The 12738-nt window shown below is 51.3% G+C and overlaps 1 protein-coding gene across 1 annotated transcript; it reads right to left on the bottom strand.

The window, feature by feature from the left end:
* Window positions 1-5036: 5036 nt before the first annotated feature.
* On the bottom strand, window positions 5037-12386 carry FGF19 (fibroblast growth factor 19). The gene is made up of 3 exons (XM_082342557.1): window positions 11929-12386; window positions 11413-11516; window positions 5037-8621 (listed from the first exon to the last, which is right to left on the bottom strand). The coding sequence occupies exons 1-3, from the start codon at window positions 12167-12169 to the stop codon at window positions 8307-8309; spliced, it is 660 nt and encodes a 219-aa protein (XP_082198683.1). The 5' UTR covers window positions 12170-12386; the 3' UTR covers window positions 5037-8306.
* Window positions 12387-12738: the final 352 nt, after the last annotated feature.

Below are 12738 nucleotides of genomic sequence, written 5' to 3'. Positions count from 1 at the left end.
ACCCCTCACCAGGCTCCCCACTCCCGCAGTTGTCCATCAGCCCCCCACCCACCTGGCCTGGAGGGGGTGCGTGTTTGGTGGACAGCACTCCTGCAATGATGTCCCCCGCATTCCCTTCTGCACCCCAAGGCAGATGGAGCTTCCCAGGGCCTGCAGGACCCCAGGGCTCTGAATCCCCCCCCAACCCCGTGACTCACCCTCCAAGTTATACTTCTTCCTTTGGCCAAAAGGACACCTCCTCACCTAGGTTTTCCCTCCATCACCCACGAGCAAGCGCCTCCAGGATGCAAGATGCTGGGTGAGACCTGGATCCTGCCTCCGCAGGAGCTCCTGGTCCATAGCCTGTGGTTCTGTGAGTGATACAGGCTGACATCATATCAGTGAGTCTGTGGGTGTCCTGGGGCTGGGGGTACAGCGGGAAATGAACATTAAAACCTGCCTCATGGGGCTTAGGTGCTAAGAAAATGGGCTAAGTCCAGGTTAAATTCTCTCATCTGGACTTCATTCTTAGCAACATATGTGGAGATATTTATTAGTTTGCTAAGTGTGCCATAATAAAATGATCCCAGCGATCCCACTCCTGGGCATGTATTTGGAGAAAACTCTAATTTGAAAAGATACATGCACCCCAATGTTCACAGCAGCACTATTCACAATAGCCAAGACATGGAAGCAACCTAAGTGTCCATCAACAGATGAATGGATAAGGAAGATGTGATATATATGTATTATGATGGAATATTATTATATTCGGCCATAAGAAAATGAAATCATGCCATTTGCAGCAACGTGGGTGGACCTAGAGATTTTCATACTAAGCAAAGTAAGTCGGAAAGAAAAAGCCAAATACCATATGATATCACTTATATCTGGAATCTAAAATATGATACAAATGAACTTTACAGACCAGAAATAGTCTCACAGACATAGAAAACAAACTTATGATTACCAAAGGGGAAAAGGGGGATTAATCAGGAGTTGGGGATTAACATACACACACTACTATATATAAAATAGGTAAACAACAAGGACCTACAGTATAGCACAGGGAACTATACTCAACATCTTGTAATAACCTATAATGAAAAAGAATCGAAAAATGAATAGATAGCTATATAGGTATGTATAACTGAATCACTTTGCTGTACACCTGAAACTAGCACAACATTGTAAATCAACTATATTTCAATAAAAATTTTAAAAACCACAGATGGGAGGCTTAAACAACAGAAACCAATTGTCTCTGTTCCGGAGGCTGCAGGTCCAAGGTTTGGTTCCTCCTGAGGCCTCTCTCCCTGGCTGGCAGCCGGCGTCTCCCATTTCCTCGTGTGACATTTTCTCTGTGTGCACAAACGTCCCTCATGTCTCTTCCTCTTCTTTTAAGGATGTCAGTCATGTTGGATGAATGACCCACCCTAATGAACTCATTTTAACTGGATTAAACTCTTTAAAGACTCTATGTCCAAATACAGTCACATTCTGAGATATACTGGGGGTTAGGGTGTCAACATCTGATTTGGGGGAATGCAATTCAGTCTATAACACACACAGATATATGTACAGGATATATATATATCCTACAGTTATGTGCTCCCTGTACTTCCTTCCAGAGATGTCCCCTGCACACATAAGCCTCTGGGAAGGATGGCAGTTGGTGACATTTGCCTTAAACTCTAAATGGGAGGAAGAGAAAGCAAGCAGGAAACTTAAAGTTATTAAGGAAGTTAAGAGGGAGGATGGAAGGAAGGAGGAAAGGAAGTTTGTATAGATGGATGGATGGATGGATGGATGGACAGATGGAAGGAAGGAAGGAAGAAGAGGAGGGGGAGGAAGAGGAAAGATTGAGTTCTGTCTTAGTCCAGCAGGGCTGCCATATAACAGAATTTCAAAGACCAGGTGGCTCCAGAATGAAGGAGAAATAGACATTCTCTGATGAAGGAAAACTAAGAGAATTTGTTGGCAGCAACCCTACCAATAAAGAATGGCTAAAGGAAGTTCTCTGAAGAGGAAGAAATTAGAAGAAGGCTTGGAACTGCAGAGAGGAAAGCGCATCGGACTGGTCACACCAGGGCTAAATACACGAGACTATATTTATCATGCGTTTTTTAAGATCCTATTTGGTGAATCACAAACAGTAACATCTGACGTGGGACTCAACGTTTGCAGAGGAAAGACGTAAGACGATTTTACTTGGAAAGTGGGTGGGGGAGCAAAAGATGGAAGTACAAGGAAGGTTCCTCCCCTCCACTCAGAGTGTTAAGGGTCTGATATCAGTAGGCAGTGAGGACTTGGGTGTGTGTGCTGGGACACCCAGAGCACAGCCGCTAAGAAAACTCTCTGTCCCCCAGTTCCCCTCTCTCCCCTCTCTCTCTCTCCCCTCCCCCACCTCTCCCTCCCCTCTCTCTCTCCCCTCCCCCACCTCTCTCTCCCCTCTCTCTCTCCCCTCCCCCACCTCTCCCTCCCCTCTCTCTCTCCCCTCCCCCACCTCTCCCTCCCCTTCTCGTGTCTCTCCACCTTTCTCTGTCTTTGTCTCTCCCCCCAGTTGCAAAAGATACACCTCCCCTCCCCATTCCCGGAGCTGAGCCTCCTTTCTGGTGCCTCGATAGTGGGGGAGGGCAGGCTGATAGCTCAGGTAGGTTGGCCTGTCCTCTGTAACTAACTGGGTGAGCAGTTTCTGCATCCTGGGTGGCCCTATGCTCACCCACCCCTTAGACCTCCCGGTCTTTTGGATCCTTTCTGGGTGGCATGTCCTGATCCAGGAGAGGGAAGCTCACCCAATCTATCCCTAAATGGTGAATATAGGCATTTAGAGGGAATTCTTCTCCCCCTGCGTTTTCCTCTAGGGAACCAACCCCCCTCCATCCCAGAGCTTCGTGGGGCTGACTCTTCCAGGTGCTGGAGGAAGTGACATGGAGCTGACGAGTCAGAGCATCCTGGCCCCAGCTGTGGACACCTGGTGCGGTATGAAGATGGGACAGGATAAGGGTCCGCCAGACCTGATTCTGGGACTCCTGCTGGAGCTGTTGGTAGGAGAGAACTGTGTGTCACCCCTGCCGAGGGTGCAGGAGGACGGAAGAGAAGCCAAAGCTGCTGGGGACCGTCTTGTCATCACGAACAGGAAAGTGCCTGGAAACAGACAGAGACGCACAGAGATGCTGACACCTGATGCTGTGTCTGGGCCCAGACCCAGCGTGCCACAGGCCTTGAGGGGGTGCAACGATTCTCACTTTACAGACAGGAACCAACCCAAAGAAAGAATGGGATTCTCTCAAGGCTTCCCTGCCCCTGGGGTCTTTCGAATTCTGCTTCTGGGCTCTGACCACTGGACAGGCTCGTCCAAATGAGCCATTTTCTGCCCCTGGTCCTCCCTCCTTATTTGACCCCCATGTCAATGGTGTGGAGCTAAAGCTAGGGCTGCCAGATAAAATACAGGACACCAGTCACATGTGAATTTCAGATGAACAATGAATAGTTTTTTAGTATGTCTCAAATATTGCACGGGACATACTTATACTAAAAAAACCAAAGCGTTGCTTATCTGAGATTCAAATTTAACTGGGCATGCTGAATTTTATTTGCTAAATTTGACAACAGTATCTAAGGCAGGAAGGGAAAGACAGCAAGAGGGCAAGGCTACCTTCCTAGGAGGTAGGGCAGGCGGGTGGATGCTAAGAGACAGACCCAAAAAAATATTCTTCCCGGGCTTCCCTGGTGGCGCAGTGGTTGGGAGTCTGCCTGCCAATGCAGGGGACACGGGTTCGAGCCCTGGTCTGGGAAGATCCCACATGCCACGGAGCAACTGGGCCCGTGAGCCACAATTACTGAGCCTGCGCGTCTGGAGCCTGTGCTCCGCAACAAGAGAGGCCGCGATGGTGAGAGGCCCGCGCACCGCGATGAAGAGTGGTCCCCGCTTGCCGCAACTAGAGAGAGCCCTCGCACAGAAACGAAGACTCAACACAGTCATAAATAAATAAATAAAAGAACGTGAATTTCTAAAAAAAAAATATTCTTCCCTATCTCCTGCCCGAGTGCCCACATCATCCATAGAGACAGTCATCATGACTCTTTGGCCACCAGGTCAAGTGAAAATGTGACCTGGAGGGAAAGCATATCAACCATCAACACTCTAGTGTGAATTAGTTTACAATGTTGTGCATTTACTCATTGCCAGCTGTGCTGTAGGGAGGAGGTTCCAGGGAGGGAGGCTTTTCATTTTCCCTGTTTCCCTGTGGTCCTCAACCTGGGCTGCAGAGGAGAACCACAGGGGAGCTTTAAAAAATCCCTCTGTCCATGAGAACAGACTGGTGGTTGCCAAGGGGGAGGGGCTTGGGGGAGGGGTGGGGTGGGAGTTTGGGGTTAGCAGATGTAAACTATTATATACAGGATGGATAAACAACAAGGTCCTACTGTATAGCACAGGGAACTATGTTCAGTATCCTATGGTAAACCATAATGGAAAAGAATATTTAAAAAATTCCACTTTGCTGTACAGCAGAAATGAACACAACATTGTAAATCAACTATACTTCAATTTAAAAAAAAATCCCTATGTCCAGGCCACACTCATTCCAATTCAACGAGGTTCTCCAGGGCTGGGGTCTAGTTATACCCCAGGGGACTCCAATGTGCATCCTGTCAACTGAAAAAATGCACTACCTTAAAGTTGAGAATTCTGTTTTATTCCGCGGCCTTTCTGAGGACTTGAGCCTCTCAGAGAGCTTTGAGGGACTGCTCCAAACACCCACCCCCCAAAATAAAACAAACCGGCCCCCCCAAAAAATCCCCAAAAAAACAAAAGCCAGGTAGTCACATCAAAGCCTTGGACATCAAAATATTACTGTTACTTAAAGAAAAACCAGACATCTCAAGTTAATGAATTTAGTGCAACATTTCTCTGTACGGGGAGATGGAAGAGTCTGCGCTGATTGAAATCATTCCTTTGATATGCACCTTAGCTATCTAGGGCCAGCATCCCGCTTTTCTCCATCCTGAATCCCCTTAGGGTGCACAGTCTGGCGGGGGGGGGGGGGGGGGGGGTGTTGGCGGCTGCAGTGTCTGAGGGCTTGATGGCGGCAACATCCTTTGTTTACTGATATGGCAGACGATATTTTTGATCCACAGCCAAATCTGAGAACCAGTGGAAATAATGGTTCAGGGTGGAGAGTTCTAGCCCTGGTGAGGGCTGCTGTCACTGGCAGCCCACCATGTAACAGGGTCTTGCAGACAAAATTCTATTGGATTTCCCCAACAGTTCTGCAAGGCAGACATTGTTCATCTCACCGTCCGCACCAGGGTGCAGACTCAGAGAGGCTACAGGTCACGCAGCAGGTTAACGGCCTGAGGATTCCTTGCCGGGTTGGCCTGACCCCATAGCCCTTCCACCAGACTGCCTCTGGGCTGTGCAACTTTGGATGAGTGCCTTGCCCTCTCTGGTCCTGCACTCCCTCATCTGTAAAACAGGGCTAGAGGATGCTGTGTCAGCAAGCATCATGCAGTTCTGCCTGCCCACGATGGCTGGGGCCTTAAACAGTGAGGGGGCCTCTTGATGTGCAAATGGCATGGGTCAATTCTGAGTGACCTGGGCGTGTCATCTGTGTGAAAGGTGGTTTAGAGGGTGGGGCCCCCTTGCTGGTGGGGTGGGAGGTGCCCGGTGAAATGGTTTTCATAGACTTTAACAGTGATCTCAATCATCCTAAGGGCCCCACCTAAGCACCCAGTAATCCCCTGCTGAGCAAGTGAAGCAGACACTTGCCCACTCCAAGCAGTGTGCTGCAGCTCCATTCTCATCCCACCCTCAGCCCATTTTACAGATGAGGACATTGAGGCTCAGCTAAGAACGAACAGCCAGTGTCTGTCCCCCAGCAGTCTGTTGCCCCGCCTTCAAACTTATCCACGCTGCATTTGTGACCTGGGCAGCTTGAGGAGCAAACATTTGTGGTTTTTATGTTGTCAGAGAACAGGTTGTTTTTGCTTGGCAGTTGGTGAGGGGGCTTTAGTTTTTATTTTGAAATAATTATAGATTCACCGTAAGCTGCAAAGTCGTTACAAAGAGGTCCTGTGTCCCCGTTGCCCAGCCTCCCCCAACGGTTGCATCTTAAGTAACCTTGGTGCTACATCAAAAGCAGGGAATTGAGGTCAGTCAAAGGTGAGTGTAGTTCTGGCATTTTATCATGAGTGTAGATTTGATGCCACCATCAGGGAGATAGGGAGATAAAAAGCTGTCTCAGCACCACCTTTACATTCACACCACTCCTAACCCCTGGCAGCCTGTCAGTCTTGACTTTTAATGCACATTTCAGCAGCTGAATCCATGTATCTATACTTGCATTTAGGAGGTAGGTCCTGAATTAGTCGCCCCATGGAGACCGTCCCCCATCCCCCTTCTTCCTTGCTAACAGACACCCCCCCCCCCCCGCCCCGTTTGATCAGAATAGCAGTGTGCCCCACCTAACACCTGCTTTCCCAGCCTGCCCTGTAGCTGGGGGTGGCCCTGGGATGTAAGTGGAATCTGCTGGAAGTTTCTAAGAAAGCTTTGGCTTTGCAGATGAGAGGCCAAGGCAGCAATGAGTCCTTGTCCCCGGCTGGAGAACAGACAAAAGTTTCAGCTGAAGGCACACAGCCACGCTGAGACCACAAAGCCACATGACAGAGACACCATGAGGGTCACAGAAAACAGCCTGGGTTATTGCTGGGCCGTGAATAGACATCACCACCTGCTTTGTAACTGGACAAAAGAAACCCTGTATGTGTAGGCCAGTGGTTCCCAATCAGGGGGTGATTTTGTCGCCCAAGGACACGCAGCAACTTTTGGACATTTCTGGTTGTCACGATGGGGGGTAGGGGAGGTTACTGATGTGTTGTTGAGTAGAGGATGGGGATGCCGCTCCTCATCCTAGAACATTCCGGAACACGTGCCCCCAAATATCAGAGTCCCAGACACGGCAAACACACAGCAAGTGCTTCCTCCCCTCCCCCGGCTTCCTCCCAAATATCCCAGTTCCACAAATACTCCAAACAATTTTTGATACAAAGTCTGCTTTAATGTAGAAAAAAACCCTCGTGTACATACATAAATACCATTTGGGGGTATAAATAAAGTAAGAAAATAAAGAGATGTACATATCAAACACAATAAATTACTCATAAATATCACAGTGGAAACCAAGTGCTGGGGAAAGGACCTGATCTCCATGCGGCTTTTACAAGTTACTGGAGAGATGGGGGGCTTTCATATCTTCCTTTTTCTGGCTTTGGGATGAAATGTTTGGGTTTACCTAAGGCGGGAGGCTGCTGAGCCCCGAATCACAGAATGACCCCACACCAGGGGCCACGGGCTGGAAAAAGGGAAGCAGCTGCCGGAAGACAGCGTTTTGCCCTTTTCAGGACAACATCCCAGCGTGTAAGGAGGGAGTCAGTCCCCAAAGTGAGGTGAGAGCAAGGAGCGGGGTGGTGGGGGGGGGCAGTGGGGTTCCATCTCTAGGGGGCCTCAAGTGAAATCCACACAACCAGAGATCCCATTCCCTGGAAACCCCAGCGGCTGTGACAGGGACGGGCTGCTGGGACCGGCACTTTAGGGGGTAGGGAAGGAGGTGGGTAGACTGCCTTATCTGCCCTGGGCAGGTTGCGAAGGGGTCCCGTGGAGATTACCCATCCCAGAACCAGCCATAGCAGGGAGTTCTCAAGATTTACACCCAGGCTGGAGGGGGCCTCTGCGCTCTCCCTGCTCCTGAAGCCTGGTGGGCAGTGCCTGCACCCAGTTACTTCTCTGCCGGAGGGGCCTGGGGAGGGCCAGTGGGCCTCCTTGGAGTTGAGATCTGGAACAATTTCCACATGCAGTAGAGTCAAATTTACCTGAGGTTTCACCAAGGTGATCACCTGTACATGAATTTAAAATGACTGCTTTTCCTCTGGCTGCCCCTGCTAGAAAGGATGGGAGAGAACTGCAGAGAATGTCAGCTTGGCATAAGATCTTTGCCAAAGGTAGTGAGCTCCCCACCAGTGGAGGTATTCAAGCAGAACCAGGACAGCACAGCGACTTGTCCAGCAGGGTTGGGGGGCTGGGGTAGGTAGCAGCTGGACGGGTAGGATGGAAGGCTTACAATTTTATGATCATACAAGTCTATCCACTAGAAACTGGCACAGCCAATGCAAAACTTTGTCTATGTACAAGTTCTAAATGTTTCTTCCTAAAGCTAAATAGAACCTGGACTCAGGATCATACTTGTAGAAAACCCAGTCCGCAAGCACCACAGGCCTGGGGTCCTGGTCTCCAGGGGCGGGGGGTGGGGGGAGGACAGAGCCTCTAGTTACTTATAGAAGCTGGGACTCTTCACCACTCCCAGATTGGTGGCGAGCCCAAACGGGTCCATGCTATCTGTTTTCAGGGGCAAAGCAAACAAATCGGGCTTCAAGTGGTCCTGGATTTCATCGGGCTCTGTTGGGATGGTGGACAGCATGGGGAGGAAGTGAGACAGCGGCAGAAAGCCCCTGCTTTTGAACAGCTGCCTCTGCCTGGCGCTGCTCAGGGAGACCGGGAGATGGTGTTTCTTGGACCAGTACACGTTGTAGCCGTCCGGACGGATTTCCTCCTCAAAAGCACAATCCTCGGCCGAGTAATGGCTCTGCAGAGCAAAGAGGCAGCTTGTGAGCGTAAGTGGGTGCCCACCAGGGTGTGACACCGGCAGAGGTAGTAGAGAGACCAGAGCCAGGTGAGCACGCGTGCTACATACCGCCCCTTGGGTCCGCACCATTAGCCGTGTGTGTGTATGTGTACAGAGTTAAAGGTTATATAAAGGTATAAACTATGAAGGTGTATAAAGCACATATTTATATATTTATGCTTATATGTATTTAGTATAATGTTGTATATATACTTATATAAAGTATATAGCGTGTGTTATATTAATATACTCATTAACCATATTACTTTGTATTAGTATATAAATATAATTATATAACATTAAATGCGTGTTAAATATAACATTAAACATATATACTAAACATATACTTTATATATATATATATAGGTACTTATATATATTTAGTATAATGTTATATACACATATATGAAGTAGAAAGCTTTTTGTTATATTAATATACTCATTAAACATATATCATTGTATTAATAGGTAAATATTTAATAAATTATATCATATTAAATAAATGTTAAATATAACATTAAACCTATATACTAAACATATATTATACATATATATGTACCTTATATACCTTTATACTTTGTAACCTTCAACTATACACACATACTTCATGTGTTTTATGTATATTCTCAATATCTATATATACCTTACATAGATCCTTTATATTTTTCACTAAATCATGTCACTTTTTAAACTTAGTCTTCTTCCGAGCAATAGCCATAAAATCACAGCCACGAGAGGCACACATTACATTGACTATATAATTATTGCCATGAAAAAGTCCCTTGTATTCCACTGGCACTTTGGGAGACATTGCTAAACTAGGTTATCCTTTTTGGATCAGTCTTTTAATTAAGAATCAGGAGTAATCCAATCCGGGCCCCAGATGAAAGAACCTATTCCCCATTTAGGCCCAAATGACTGTGGTTCTGAGCCTTTTTGTCTGGTGCCCTGGTAAGAGAAACCTCAACCCCTCTGGCTCCTTTATTCAGTAGCTGGGGCCCTCCAGGCAGCCTGCCAGGATCGGGGAGATAAAGGCAGCCCCCTCCCCCCAGGCCAGGAAGAAGCCGCCACCCCGTGGGTGGCCAGAAGGACGGAAAGCAGTCCCTGGTTCCAGAACACAGAGAACGAGCAAGTCGTGTCCCAAACTGGAGAGGGTCATTACGCCTTGGGGACACAGAGGACAGCCAAAGGCGGGGAGCCAGGAGGGCTGGGCCATAAACTACGCTGGGAGGCACCCAGTCTCATTTCTGCCCAAGCCTACAAAGGTCGCTGAACTGCAGGTGGGTGAGCGTCGTGCTTAGATAAGGCCCTGATAAGGCCTGCATCTAATGAAGCAACCCGAGCGGGAATGAGGCCACCAGACCGCTGGGGAAATGCAAATTGGTAAACAAGGGAATTAAAACCAAATGGAGCGGCTACTTCACTCTGCTGGTTCTTTGGGAGAAATTAGCATCTCATTTGCCATAGAGGAAATGAAATGATTTCGAGTTTCTAGAAGAATGTGGAATTTGTTTAAAAAAAAAAAAAATCCTCAAGTTTTGCTAAATCGTGACCACGGGATCTAGAGGCAAAACAGGATTTTAGGTGAGGAGACCCTCACCCCCCAGTTTGGACTAGAATGGTGGGTTAGACCCATCCGCCCCTGCCGGCGCTCCCTCCACTGGCGCCCTCACCCCACCCCCATAAGTAAACGTCACAAAAGTGGCAACTGCGGTTTTGGAGTGGCTTTGGGTATCAGCTTTCTTTGCCTGCATTCTTGTCCTTTCACGCAGGACTGCCATAAAGCCTGCAACAGGCAGGTTCATTTATCTATGGATAAACAATAAACGGGCACCAGAACCACAAAATTTGGGGACACAAAAAAGATTTGCGCTGCGGAAAGGCAGGCATCTGCATCCATCTTTTCCGGATGGTGGGGCATCCCTTGAGGAGCGGTCCCCTCCCTACCCCCTGGCCCCTGCCCCTCCATCCCAGCCCCCGGCCCAGCGGGGCTGCATTGAGGCCCCGCGCCAGGTCCGGACCTCACACAGCCTCCTCTGCGCGCCCGGGGGCGCGGGCTCCCTTTGAACTCTCCCCGCCTTTGTTCCGGCGACCAGAGACCCGGCATCTGCTCACTTCCTGGCCTGAGACCTCTATGGTTACCTGGGCCTTCCCAGCCTGCCCCCCGCCTCCCAAAAAAGCCTTTGCAGTTCAGGTGAGCCCGACAGGAGGACGAGCACGGCCACTGCAATATTACCCTAACGCGGCTGCAAAAATCAGTTTTTCATTGTGAAAAAACTCTTCAATACCAAATGCGGTTTTTCTTCTGACTTATTTGAAGGTTGACTTAAAAAAAAAAAAACAAACCCAAGTTGTGGATATACCCTTCTTTCTTTCCTCCCCACCCCCTTCTTTTAAAATACCGTAGGGAGAGGGGGGAGGGGGGCCGAGCACCACACAGGCAGAAGAGGAAAAGGCCCGAGGGGGGTTTTCCCCGTTTAACGTCAAAGAGCCGAGAAATGGGTTTCCTTCGTCCGACTGGACCCGCTTGTGGTTCAAGTGGAAATGCAAAGGCGGGTCTCAAGCATTCTCCAGCCATAAACTTCCATATTAGAAAGTCGGACATTAGCTTAGTCCGGCCCTTGCAGCCTTCCCCTCCGAGCTCCATGGGGACCCCGGCGGAGGAAGCAAGGAAACCCTGTCTCCGATCCAGCGCGGCCCCCTCGCCCGCAGGCCCGCGCCCCAGCGCGTCCTGCCGGGTGGAGACACCTACCAGCCCTTGCATTTTGCCGTCGGCGCCCATGCAGAGGTACAGGACGCTGCGCTCGCCCTTGATGGCCACGGTACTCAGAGCGACTGCCCTGATCTCCATCAAACCTGGGCGGGAAGACAGCACAAAACTGCAGCCGGAGCCCGCGGGGCCCACAACACGTGGAAATGGTTGGTGGGTGCGCGGGCCCGTGTCCCCCCATCCCCCAGTTCCTCTCGATGTCTGGGGGCCCGGGAAGGGAGTAGAATGCCGAGGTGCCAAGACCTGGGGTTCCCGGGAGTGGTGGTGGGGTCCGCAGGAGCCGAAGGGGGGAAGGGGAGGGTAACGCGTGGGTGCAGTAGGTCCATGCACCCATTCCCCCCTCCGCCAGCTCCTCCCGCTGTCGGGGGGTCCGGGAAGGGAGTGGAACGCCGAAGTGCCAAGACCTGGGGTTGCCGGGAGTGGGGAGCTCGCGGGAGCCGAAGGAGGTAAAGGGAAGAAGGGGAGATGTGACGGGTGGGGGACCCGGCGGGCACTCACTGTGCGCGCTCTGAACCGGCGCGCAGTCCACGGCGCCGTCTGAGTGGATGCGCAGGAAGCAGCTGGAGAGGCCCTGGGGGCCCGCGGTGTACAGGTGCCGCAGGCGGACGGACTCGCCCCAGCCGTAGTGCACGTGCGGCCCGGCATCCGAGAAGGCTAGGGGGCGCCCGGCTGCAGCCAGCCAGAGGCCGGCCAGGACCAGGGCGCGGGCCACGGCGCACCGGCTCGGAGCGCTCCGCATGGCACCTCCCTCGGGCTCGGGGCTCTGGGCGCAGATCGGGCGGTGAGGGTGCGGGAGGCTGGGCGGCAGCCGGGAGGGCCTGCGGAGCTGAGCGTGCGGAGGCGGGGTGGCCGCGTCCCTCGAGAGAGGAGGCAGCCGTGTGCTCCGGGCACCTGGGCGTTCGGCTCCCCAGCTCCGACGGCGCGGCGGCTCGAGGCCGGCGACCTTATATAGCGCGTCTCACCCGCGACACCGAGCATTTCTTATCGGGATTGCATCAGCCCTCCGCCCCCCACACACACCCACTCACACCCCGCCCCCGACTCAGCCTCTCCCTGGGCCCCGCCCGGGTGACCCCGCCCAGGCCGCCCAGATCTGGGGGAGGAGGAGGCCCCGCTTCGCCGGAGACTTGGGGGGAGCTCCTCCCCGCGGCGCGGGGGCGAGGCCTGCGGCCAGGTGGCTCTCGGCTGGGCGACGTTGGTTTTGCAAAGAAATCAAGGAGACAACGGAGCCCAGCCCCCAGGCCACGGGCTCCCCGGGGAATGCGCCGGTCGCGGGGCGCTAGCAGGGGCTCGGACCAGGAATCCCGG

The sequence above is a fragment of the Balaenoptera borealis genome, assembly GCF_965194805.1.
Source record: "Balaenoptera borealis genome assembly, chromosome: 11".
Lineage (NCBI taxonomy): Eukaryota > Metazoa > Chordata > Mammalia > Artiodactyla > Balaenopteridae > Balaenoptera > Balaenoptera borealis.
This window is presented reverse-complemented; position numbering and strand designations above follow the sequence as displayed.

Coding starts and splice junctions, on each gene's coding strand:
- FGF19 (XM_082342557.1), bottom strand. CDS start 12,169: ATGCGGAGCGCTCCGAGCCGGTGCGCCGTGGCCCGCGCCCTGGTCCTG. Junction 11,517..11,928: donor GCCGGTTCAGAGCGCGCACA/GTGAGTGCCCGC, acceptor CTTCCCGCCCAG/GTTTGATGGAGATCAGGGCA. Junction 8,622..11,412: donor ACGGCAAAATGCAAGGGCTG/GTAGGTGTCTCC, acceptor TTTGCTCTGCAG/AGCCATTACTCGGCCGAGGA.